General features: G+C 37.6%; 2 protein-coding genes across 2 annotated transcripts in view; one reads left to right on the top strand and one right to left on the bottom strand.

Moving 5' to 3' along the window:
* The window catches only part of TMED5 (transmembrane p24 trafficking protein 5), a 15,938-nt gene extending 9,439 nt beyond the window's left edge, over nucleotides 1–6,499 (top strand). The window contains exon 3 of the mRNA XM_025201900.1: nucleotides 1,814–6,499. Within this exon, the coding sequence (XP_025057685.1) occupies nucleotides 1,814–2,032 (219 nt within the window). The 3' untranslated portion in view covers nucleotides 2,033–6,499. The remainder of the gene's footprint in view (nucleotides 1–1,813) is intronic.
* The window catches only part of CCDC18 (coiled-coil domain containing 18), an 80,946-nt gene extending 69,498 nt beyond the window's left edge, over nucleotides 1–11,448 (bottom strand). Inside the window, exons 1-3 of the mRNA XM_025201894.1 lie at nucleotides 9,003–11,448; nucleotides 6,709–6,804; nucleotides 6,514–6,598 (exon numbers count right to left, since the gene is read on the bottom strand). The gene's annotated coding sequence lies outside the window, so the exon portion shown is untranslated. The remainder of the gene's footprint in view (nucleotides 1–6,513; nucleotides 6,599–6,708; nucleotides 6,805–9,002) is intronic.
* Nucleotides 11,449–11,975: the final 527 nt, after the last annotated feature.

Here is an 11,975-nt window from a genome sequence, read left to right as displayed (position 1 = left end):
ACCTGCTGCTGCTGGTGGTGGCAGGGGCTGTCTGCAATAAAGGAGGGGGGCACATTTGTAAGGGGGTCCCCACACACACCCCACACCTAAACTCCCTCACACACCTCAGCCACCCTCCACACATGCCACAACCCCTCAGCCACCCTCCTCCCCACTCACATGCCCCGTACAAATCCCGTACCTAACACATCCACATACAGTATGCCCACACTTATCTACACCCCCACACAGCCACACCCTCCCCCATACTCCACATACACATACCCACCCACATCCCTACACAAACCCTGTACCCACCCCTCCACACCCCCCCCAACAATACACACAAGACTTCATTTTAAGCTATCTTGCAATCATCTCTATGTACATTACACAAATGTACATAAATCAGGACAAAAATATTTTTTTAAAAAATCAAATTAATGTATGTTGTCTGATTTTTAGAATATAATTTGTTGTTTTTTTCTAGTTCCAAGATGGCAAACTCCCTAGCCAAAAGGAGTATTTCTGGGGGCAAGGGGAGGGACTTCCGGTTCCAAGATGGTGACCAGGGGGCGGCCCTCAACACCTGCCCTCAACAGCTGACCTAAACTTGTTAAGCAGCCCTCCAGCCAAAAGAACTGCCTACCCCTGCCCTAATCACTATACAAGTGTGCAGGAGGGAGCACATAAAAGTCACACAACACCTTTTACCTTTATCAAGCCACAGACAGAAAGCTGCACAGTAACTACTGGAATTAGCATCACAAAATAGTTGATTCCCAAAAGAAATGTTTTTCATTTAAGCTTTTTGTCACAGAATTTCTTTAGTTAACAGAGACTAAGTTTCCCAGTATCATTTCAGTCACACCCTGACTTTCATGTTCAGCAAAATGCAAACTTTTGAGACCTAGGAGATAAAAGTACTCAGGTAATGTATGTGCAACCTCTAATCTCCCTGACTTCAGGCAAAGCCATTGAAAACCACAGAATTTGTGTTTGTAAGTGAGGTAAACTAGAGGGGGCATTTCCCTTGTGGAGGGAGTGCGAAAGCTCCTCTGCCTGACCCCTCTTAGGCCTGATAAAAGGGAAACAGGTAGTGGATTTCTTTGCATGCACATGCACATCTTGTAGACTGTTATTAGTGTGGCACGGTGACTTCTTGGTGTGAAGACTATCAATAATAAGTAGAAAGATGACTAGTCTATGAATTTAACAAAAGGGAAAGTGAAGCATAGCATTAAATGGCATTATGCAGTAGGGCAAAGGGGTCATAGAATGACCAGATCTGGTGTTCTTTTGTGGATGAGGCTAAACGTTTGATAGCAAGGCAGGTACTTTTTTTAGTTCATAGTCTGTACCATTCAAAGGCAAAATGCATGTATGCTATAAGCTGATCAAAGACAGTAGAGTTAAAAGTTGTCTGGGCATGTGCTTAATTTCTATGTATCGGGGGGGCGTGGGGGGGAATAAAATCAGGAAATGAGATTTTGCTGAACTTCTATAAGGGAAAAAAGTACCAATAGGCAGCTTTGGCACTGCTAACAATGTTTTTTTCGTTGCATATACAATAAATGTACACTAACCTAAATAAAAGAACAAATAAAGAGCCTCTGAGAACATGCTGCATTCATAACTACTTACCAGTACACAAGTAGTTAAAAGGTGCGCACACAGTATTTTCAAGTGTTGTTTGTGAGACTAAAAAGCAGCAATATGGAGTGATGATGTTTCTTGAAGTGAGAGCTGTGACGTATTTAGAAGTATATTTTCTGTGTTACTTTCTAAGTGATTTTTGCATTCTAAAAACACTCTTCTGTTTGTTCCTTATCAGGAATCCATCAACAGTGTCAAGGCAAGGTTAAGCAGAAGTGTCCAGATTCAGACGCTACTCAAAGCATTTGAAGCTCGCGATCGCAATATACAAGAAAGCAACTTTGACAGAGTGAATTTCTGGTCCATGGTCAACTTGGGAGTTATGGTGGTAGTGTCAGCTGTTCAGGTTTACATGCTGAAAAGTCTTTTTGAAGATAAGAGAAAAAGTAGAACTTAATATCTACCATCCGTGTACATAATACACGGAGAGAGGAAAACGCAGTAAACCGCTACAGAAAAATGAGTGTTACCTCCATCTTGTTTTGAAAAGGCACTATACTTAACAAACAGGTTCTTCATTTACATGCAACTTTTTTAACATGAACAAAATGCCTTTTCTACAACCCTTCTATCTCTGCAAGTGCTACTAACAACAGCAAGATTTTAAGCTGGTTGCATTTATCAATAACTTTTTACTAGATTATGCATAATGCACAGGATGTTGGAACAAATGCAAAGTAATGTTGATACCTGCTATATAATCATATTTCCATAATCACTTGAAAAATCTTTCTATGCCAACATCAATACTAATAGGGTGGGGGTTGCTTTTTTTTTTTAAATATCTGAATTGAGTGAAGTTACACATGTGCCTAACTGTTTGCAGGTTTGGTGTGCAAATTAGTAACCTGTAATTATTGTCAGTTGACTTCAAGGATGTAAATGTGTAAATTTTCCTCCAACTACTGAAGAGGAGTGTTTTTACTGTACAACTTAATGCAGAAACACTGGACTGACACTTGCAAAATAGTTCATTTTTTTCTCTCACTTTTGTATACAAATGACTGACATCAGCACTTTAAAGAAACATGGTCAATGTGAAATCTATTTTTTAACTAATTAAAAGTAGTTCATAGCTACAAAGCTTACCGCCTCAGTCCTTTTGTCAGTTTTTGTGGTTTTTACAATCCTGTTTTTGTTATTGTTGCTGTATCAGAAATCTATACAAACAAGTGAAACTGCCTGCCTGAAGTACAGTCAGATGCACAAAATAAGCCAATTGAAATGCAGCGTATAATTTTAGTTATGTAATCGTAACTACTTTTAATACCATACTTTTGGTTCAAGTTAGTTTTCTCAGGCAACTCTGTTCCTTCAATAGTGCTTAAGGGTAAAATTCTTTGGAAATGTTACCTTGACATTAAATGTTTATATGCTTTTAAAATCTATTTTTGTTGTTTTTTTATTTACTGGTTTTGCTAAGACTTGCTAAAAGGTTAAGCAAAGTAATGCTGCAATGAATAGGGTAGCAGATCACAAATGGCAAAACTCTAAAGTTCAGTAAAATCCTTTCCTACTCCCTATACGCAGAAACAGCAAATCTTTAGTTGTGCATCTATTCTTATAGCCTACTCATATGTGTAGGCTGTTTGCATTGACAAAGTCATCTGAAAGTAGCCAACAGGATTCAGGTCTACATTTTGGGATTAAGTTCATAGCATAAAAGTTAAGAAATACTTGGTCATCTCTCAATAACTATGCAAATGGCTTGCATCAAAGATAGAATTTTCTGATGTTCAGGGAATAGAAAATAGAAGTCTCAGATGTGTATCTATTTTCTGTCATAATATCAGATCAAGTTTATTTTCTTTTAAAAAATGTAAGAGGAATTTTTTTAAAATTTTTAAATCAAAACAATACTGTGTCTACATGACATCATCTATGAGCTAGCTCAAGAAATACGATAGTGTGGACACATTATTCCAGGAGTGCTGTGCTTTGCTTCATGTAAATAAATTTTTTTTTTTTTAAGAAAAAATAAGGCATACCCTGTAGTACTCCAGTGCCCACAGAACCATTTTCTTACTGACCCCTTTTTGTGAAGCTGTGACTGATAAATCTGGTGTTAAGCTACTGTGTTCTAGTTCTCAACTGAATTAGTTGATAGAAAAAGCTTTTCTATTATTATGTAGTCACCATGACAATATCTTGGGCTCATTGACAAAATCTAGCATGTGTGTTTTGTTAATAAAAAAAATAGATCAGTGGTCACGATGGATGAAGGATTTGGTGTTCAAACATGGACAAAAAGCTTTTGAGGAGTAATGTGTTTTTGTATAAAATGTACAAATCAATGGTTATTTATGCAAATAAGGGAACATAAATGAGACTGGTTGATTGTTTTTATTTTAAAGTAAGTATTAAACAGTTAAGACCTTTTGAATAAAATTATGCAGAAACATGGTAGATTTACAATAAAATGGAGGTTAAACTTGTGTTTGTGTACTTGTAACATTTGTAGGAAGAGCACTGCATCTCTGTGCTTTTTACTCTTGTGGTTTGATCCCAGAAGGGATCAAGCAGCATAAGTTTCTGATGACTCCAGTAAGCATTAAGGGTATACAGCAGACAACAGTAATGTTCAGTATCTTGCAAGACTGAGCAAGTTTTGTAATACTAGCATGCAGGCCAATTGCTCAGTAATGCTTTATGACTTGGGCAATATTACAATTCAAGTCAGTACAAAGACTGGACTGCCCAAATTTTTGTTTTGTTAACAAAGCAAGTGTCACTTCACATCTCCAAGTCGGGGGTCAGCAACCAATGGTCCATGGGCCAGATCCAGCACAGCAGGCTTGTTCTCAGGGAGCTGTGCCCCTCCACTACAGTTCTGCAGTGTCTGAGCTTTCCCCTTACTGCAGAAAAGTTAGGAATCTGGTAGCCAGTCACTGGAAGGAGAGGAGGGGTGGAGATGTTTGGCCTGCAATCAGCTGGTTCATACACAGGCAAAAGACGGCCAAACCCTGCTCTAAATAGTAATACTTGTTAGTATCAGGTGAGTGGCAATAGATAAAGGAATTAAATCTGTGATGATAATGAAGTATCAAATGTTATTAAACATTTTACCAAAATTGAATTATGTAACAAGGGAGTATTGTAAATGTTACAATTCTTTTCTTAAAAGATCTCTCCTACAAATGTGGTAAATCAAATGCTACTCAAAAAGACATCAGGTATCCACATTGTAGCCATATTGGTCTAGAGGAAAAGGCAATCAGAACTCATAGTAGAGATGATATCTTTTATTAGACCAACAAGATTTTTGCAACAAAAAAAAAATTAAGGTATGTAAGTTCTCTTTTGAACCTATGTAATATACGAAAAAAACCAACAACACTACTGAAGGAACAGCTAAAACTTTTAAGTTTCCATATTCATTAAATATTACTTATCATCTGACTATATATGTGAGCCAGTATCAGGAGCAGCATGTTTTCTGAAAATATTAGGGGCACAAGGAAACATAGCACCTTATTCTGTCATTTTAACTTCACCTTAACCATAGAACAAAGTCCAGTAATATTTTAGGGGCAAGGGAAGTGAAAAGTGCTTCCCCACTGTTTTCCTTCTTACCTCTTAGCTTTCATTGGTTCAAGGTGGTGTACATTATAAATATCACTAAGATGAGACCCTACTTGTTTCAAGATTGCCAATAGACAAAACAATGGGGAACAAGAGTAACGAACATTATTCTATATTATAGTAATATGGCAGGATGTCATCTTTTGTTAAATGAACTGAAAACAATAATTCATGCCAACAGAAATAAATCACTGACCCTTTCCTCTGTTCCCTTTACCATGCAAGAATACAGAAACATTGTGACATTCTGAGCTAGCAATCTGCATGTGATTGAGCATATTTCTGTCCCCCCCCCCCCCAAAATAGGCAATATGGCATCTACGATCTGTTGTGGAAAAGCTTCTCCTATTATTCATTTCCATTAAACTGCATGAATGTGAAAGTGAACTATTTTTCTGCAACTGTTAAAGATGAATTCCCAAGTTTCCAAAGCAGAGTACATTATACACTTCTACTGGGAGGGTTTACGGACAACTTAAGTGTGCAAATATGGTGACCATAAAATAATAAAAAATGAAATGTTTATGCTCCATAAAACAGCTCAATTCCTGCATGAAGGAGTGGGGGGAGGGGTGGATGATGACAAAAGAGGAACCAGATCCTCAGCTGAGTTGTTAAAAATCAGATTTTTAATTTAGACTAAAATCCTGCAGTTTCTAAGTCTGCCAGCTGCTCCCCAACCTGCTTCTCACTTCAGAGTTCTAGTGTGGGACACTTGACAGCCTGTCTCCTTCCCAGGCAGGAGAGGGCAGGCTGTCAATGAATGGGCTACTACAACGGTGGAGGTAGCCTAGGGAGCAACCCTTTAGTACTCCTTGGCTAGAGACCTTGCCTATGAAGCTCTCCAGCCATGGAGCTGGAGGAATATCTATACAGTCCAGCTCTCAGGCTATTTTTCTACCAAAAGAAATTTCTTCTGGTAAAAATTTACATCTGTACATAGTCATAGTCTAAAACTTCAAAGCTGAGTGACCCTGGGAGAACTTTGAAGAGGCTACTGTTGGGTCAGGTTGTTGCTGAAAGACTCAGAACTTTGAGCAAAGAACTCTTTGCTGGTGGTTTGATGCTTCCTGTCTTCAAGAAAGTAAGATTTTGTATTTGTTTTATCTATAAGAAAGTACAAAGGGAACCAAGTTTCACGTCAACCTATTTTGAGGAAAGCAATTTTCAGACACCAACAATGGTCTACTATTTGTATAGCTATTAATTGCCTCCAGAACCTTTGGACTACAAAACTTCTCTCCAGAGAACATAAACCACTGATCCGCATACAGAAAAAGAACAAACATTTCTTACCATCAGCAGCAAACAAAGGAAGATGAGCCAACTTTCAGTAGATATTTACAGTGCGATGTCACAATGATCAGGTGCCAAACTTGCACTGGGAGAGAGGGAGAGAACACATGATGCATGTATCTGCACAACTGATTCCAGACTAGTGTAAGAATCACTTTAAAAAAATCAATGAAATGTATAAAGTAAATGCAATACCTAAGCAAGTGTTTACCTTCCTCTTCTACAGCAAAGATGCTTCTTCATAAATTTGTTAAGGCTTCCTCATTCCCTCAATGCTGCGTTGAACTGACCCTAGAGTATTTAATTTTATTTACCAAAAAAAAAAATCTTTAAAACCTATATATCTTGATTAAAAAAAAGAAAAGAAAAGGATTACACAAATAATGTTACTGTAGTGATTAAGACTCCAAATATATGAAAAATTGATAATTAAGAGTTACCAACTAGTTTCAGATCTTTTTTTTCCTTCCAAAGAGACAAAGGCCCCAAGGTAGAAAAAATAAAAATAAAAAGGCAGTTTCTTCAGCTTCTTTAGCACATGCAGTGAAATCAGAATTTATTTAGCCCTTCAGAGCAATATGTAATGCAGAGTAGGCAAGACAGGAAGCCAGTTAACCACAGTTACTGTTATGAAAAGGATAGTTCCCTTTTCTGAAGTGCTTAAAAATTAATGATCTATAGATACTAACCATTAAGGTCCTATATGATATTGATATTGTTTGACCTGCTAATTAGAAGTAAACTGAGAGAATTAAGATGAATAAACTAATTTTTAATTAAAGTTACCTGCAAAATGGAAATTATCCCAATATTTTAATTTAAACATAACCAAGATACTGTAAGCATACTGCCATACTTCCTCTGCTCCTCTCCCAGTGCATAGGTAACAGTTAACGGAGATAAATGGTGTGCCTTTACTTGTCCCAAAGCAAAATTCTTATTTAGAAAGGACATTTCACTGAGTACCTATTGTTTTATCCCTCAGGAGCCTGTAGGCAGTGATCAGACAGCTTACTTAAATGATACCCTGATGTTAGGAGTTGGAACAAAAGGTTTTGGAGAGGATTTTAAAAGTCTGTATGCATGCCAATCTTGCCAACCTCTGACCGTACACTAAGTAGTATCTTCTGAAACTACAATACAACCTGTATCTGAGTCTATATTCTGTCTTGAAAACATTCCCTTTTCAAACCTGCCAGAGTTCTTTTAAATTTGTGATAAGCTAAAATAAAAAATAAGCTGCATTTTTGTCTCTTAACTCTGGAATGCATGCTAAGAAAAATCAGCCATTCCTTCCTTCTTCTCTCAATAGCCTATTAAATCAATATATGCTCAATTAAATATATCATGTAAACAGGTCAATACAGCATTAACAAATTACAGATTAGCTCTTACGACAGATTTCTCTCTAGGTCAGCCTTATTTCAGGTTAAGAAGGGGTTAAGAATGAATTTACTTAAAGATAAGACTAAAATGTGTTATCAAATTGCTTGCCACCATAAGTAATAATAAAATAAGTCAAAAGCCAGCTGGCATTTCCAAAACAGAGATAATCATATGACCAAATTTCCATTTGGCAGGAATTTGATTTCAAAACGAGAAGCAGAAATATTGTAGTTGCCTGTGGAAGGGAAAAGCTGAAGAAAAAGTTAAACGGTCTACATATTTCATTTGCTTATACCTTCATAATGGAGAAGTTGGAAACCCTGGCTGGATTAGTCCTTTTGGTGGAACTATGATCACCAGAAGCCATGGAACTCCTCACAGCAGGCTATATAATGGGGATGCCCTGATAACACAGCCCTTGAATCCTAGGCTGCCTAGGGCAATTAATAAAGCTCTAAGAAATCAGCATAACTAACTGTCATGTCCCTTTCTTCAATTTTTAGTCTGCATCAGGTGTCATATGTACTAAAAATAAGAGATTCTTTGATCCTCTCCATTCACTGCCATTCTTCAAGTCAAACACCAATTATGTGTAACTGGAGTATTCAAAACGCATGGAGTTGCTCAGTAATGACGGTTGTAAAAATGAAAGATAGCTCAGTCAGTCTGTGCATCTAGATTTCAATCCAAACTTTGCATTTAGGATGCAAAGTACATGCAAATCTTTTTGGTTCAAAAATAAGCTATTAAGCTTGTCTGAAAGTGTCAATAAGTAGGGAATATAAATCTGCCGGGGCACAGGCAACTGTCCACCACAAAATGCTTTGCACCATTTGGTTAATTTAATTTGCTTTTTTTAAGGTTAATTTGGGATCATCTACCAAGAAAATATTGACTATCCTAGCTGTATGGGATGAGCTGGTAGCAGAAGTCAGTGCCATGAACATTTTTTAATCCTGTCTTCTTTTTACATCACTCCTATTAAGAGCCTTAAAAAATAGCCTCCTTCACGGTGTGTGAAAATGGCAGCTAGTCACTTAGTTAAAACAGTCAACGTTCAGAAAACAGGATGAGAAAAAAGGAAGTCAGGCCCATGTACTAACCGAATCAGGCATGGATTCCTGATCTAACTGATGGCTTAAACAGCTGCTGCTCAAAAACTGCAGAAGAGAAACGTTTTGACAGTATACCATCTGGAATCCAGCTGCAGAGAGAAAAACAGGAGGGTGGAGGATCAGAATCTATACTTTGGAGAGGGTGAAACAAAAGCAAGCTCAACTATACAGGTGGTATGGAGTTAAATGAGAGAACAGCTAAAATGAAGGAAATAGTAGAAATAGCATGGGGGAATCTGGGTCATGTCATATGTGGAAACATACAGCAGATAAATCAGGTGTGCATGTACTGCAGAAGCTGTGTACACTGTGCATTTCTTGGCAAGTTTGCTGAAAGTCAGCATTAAGTTAAGCCTTATGCAAGTACAACTGACATCCTAAAATTAGATACAGAAATTTACATTCTAATTAAAAACTATGGCAATACTAATCATACATTTCCCAGATGCCATTTTTAGTTTAACACGTGAGCAAAACCTTCCCCCAAAACTGAAAGTCTATACACATCATTACAGAAGCCAATTTCCCTGGTGTTTATCTCAGAAAAACTTAAATGCAAGTCTCATAAATCTGTCAGCATGAGCATGATGCTCAATACACAGTGTGGTTTTGCTATTTGCCTTCCGATTCCCCCTCCCCACTTCAAAACTATGTCTCTCTCTACAAAGCATCACTTTCTAAATAAAAAAGCCCCTAAGCTGTAGATTTCCCAACTCCCTTCCTTTCCTACACCATTAAATTAAGATTTATCTACTCCCCTCCCCTAATCCACCCATTCCAGCATCCCCACCTTGTCCCTTCTCCTCAACTTCTGACTCTTCAGTTTCCTCCCCTTCAAAATACAAACAGTTTGATCGCTTCATAAATGGAAGAAGGGGTAATGGTTATTTCCAAATATCTAGTTACCTGGAACTTCCGTCTTCCAGTTCCATCCAACCAGTGCTCTCCAATCTAACTTTTGTTCCTTCCACTCCGTTGCAACAATTGCCAAATGTGCAATAACCTCTTCCTGGCCTAAGATCGGTTTCCCATCCTCATCCTTGACCTGTCAGCTGCCTGCGACAGGGGCAAAGCTCTTTCTGAAAAAGTGTTGCTTACCCTCACTATCCGTGACTTCTCTCCATTTTATTTTTGCCCCTCACTGCTCTATCAACTAAATTTTGTTCAGAAAACATCTCATTCTCCCTCCAATTCTTTTACAAACAGAAGGGAATTCTTTGGGGTCAGTCCTGCTTCTCCAATTCTTAGATGATCTCATTTGCAAAAGAGAAAAAAAAAAAAAAAGTCAGGTATTCTGTACATATCACCTCACAAATCTCTCCCCACTATTGACCTCTCATTCTTGAAACCAAAATCTGAGCCTAAATTCTCTCCTGAAAGTACAGCCATCTGTTTGAACTCAACATAGCCAAAACTGAGCTCTTGAATTTTTCATATTATGCGTTTCTCAATCTCACTGTAGACGCATCCTTCCTGTTACTCAAGCAGACTGCTTCATTCTACATAGCATTTGGACGATCTAGACTTTGCTAGCCAAGCACAAAGTTAAATTCCCTAGTTGAGGTGTCTGTCATTTTGTGTCCTCTCTCTTGCAGTCTTGCAAAATTTTACCTCTGCCTATATTTGTTTATTCAAAAAGGCTATGGAGAAGATGACTTTTCTATGCTGTTGCTCTTACTACATCAGCCTTCCCTATGCATCCATCCACTTTTGGCTCCACCTTCTTCACCATGAGCTACCTTTCTTCACTGTCAAATTTCTTTACTGTTTATTTCTGTCATATCGCCTTACATAGCATCAAGATGTGACACGAAGCAAAGTAAGATTGCCAATTTTTTAAAATTTTCCAAGTCCCTCGTGCTCTCTCTCATGAAGCCCACAATGCGCACAAAGATTTACTCATGCGTAAGCTACTTCCCCCAAAGCTACTTCTCTCCTTCAAATCCTTCCTTGAAATGTTTCTATTCTGATGCCTCTAAAAACGCAAAAGTTAAACAACTGGTTTGCTGTGAGCAATTTTTCCAGGCTGACCAATAATTTGTTTCTTTTGGCTCCCATAGTACTTTATCCTTCTGATGTAAGAGAAGGGACTGCCTCTGTTACATGTTCATACAATGTCTAACACAACTCACCCTGGTTTCTAGATATTACTGTACTACAAATAATAAAGACATAATCCTGAGCAAAGACTTTGTTCATCAAGTATTAATTAGTCATGCAAGGAAAAGGTTGCAAACTCAGTGAACGTGCATAAGAAATTATACACTGACAATGACAAAGTCGCACTAAAATCTAATTGTTATAAATAGTGATCTTTATCCCCCTGACAGTCCATGACTAAGTATACTTAGGAACTGCATACAAAGGCAGCAAAGGATTCATAGATCAAGTTTCCAGTTCATGTTCTCAAAACCAAAACATTTGCTGAAGGTATTAGAAAGACTTTCAGGAATCTAGTAAGTACATCTAGGTTTATGTGCAAGGCAAGAATCAAACTGGCTAGAGTGCAAGGGAAGACAGTATAAAGAACTAGTGTGTATTTCATGTGAATACAGAAGCAAAACTCATTCTTCTCTCTTAAAAATACACACATTTAATGTCGTTCTCTTTTAATTCTAAGAAAAGCAATTCCAAAAATACAAACTGAACATCAGAGCCATGTCAACCACCGTAAAATGAAACAGACATTCACAATAGTTAAAGTCTATGGACAGTTTAGTTTGACAAATGTTCTCCCCCACAACTCCCAAGTACATTCCAATATTTATCTTCAAAAAGGAAGCATTACTGAAAATACTGCTGGTGTTCAGTTAGAATTAAATTAAAGGATTTGGGTAAAACAAAACACGACAGAACAGGTGGTGTGAGTAAGGTTACAAAGGCTTTACATTTTGCATTACCCCAAGATATGAACATTCAAATGAACATGAACTTATGTTATCAAAATATTGCAGCTACAGG

Source organism: Alligator sinensis, unplaced genomic scaffold, assembly GCF_000455745.1.
Source record: "Alligator sinensis unplaced genomic scaffold, ASM45574v1 scaffold199_1, whole genome shotgun sequence".
In the NCBI taxonomy this organism is placed as follows: domain Eukaryota; kingdom Metazoa; phylum Chordata; order Crocodylia; family Alligatoridae; genus Alligator; species Alligator sinensis.
This window is presented reverse-complemented; position numbering and strand designations above follow the sequence as displayed.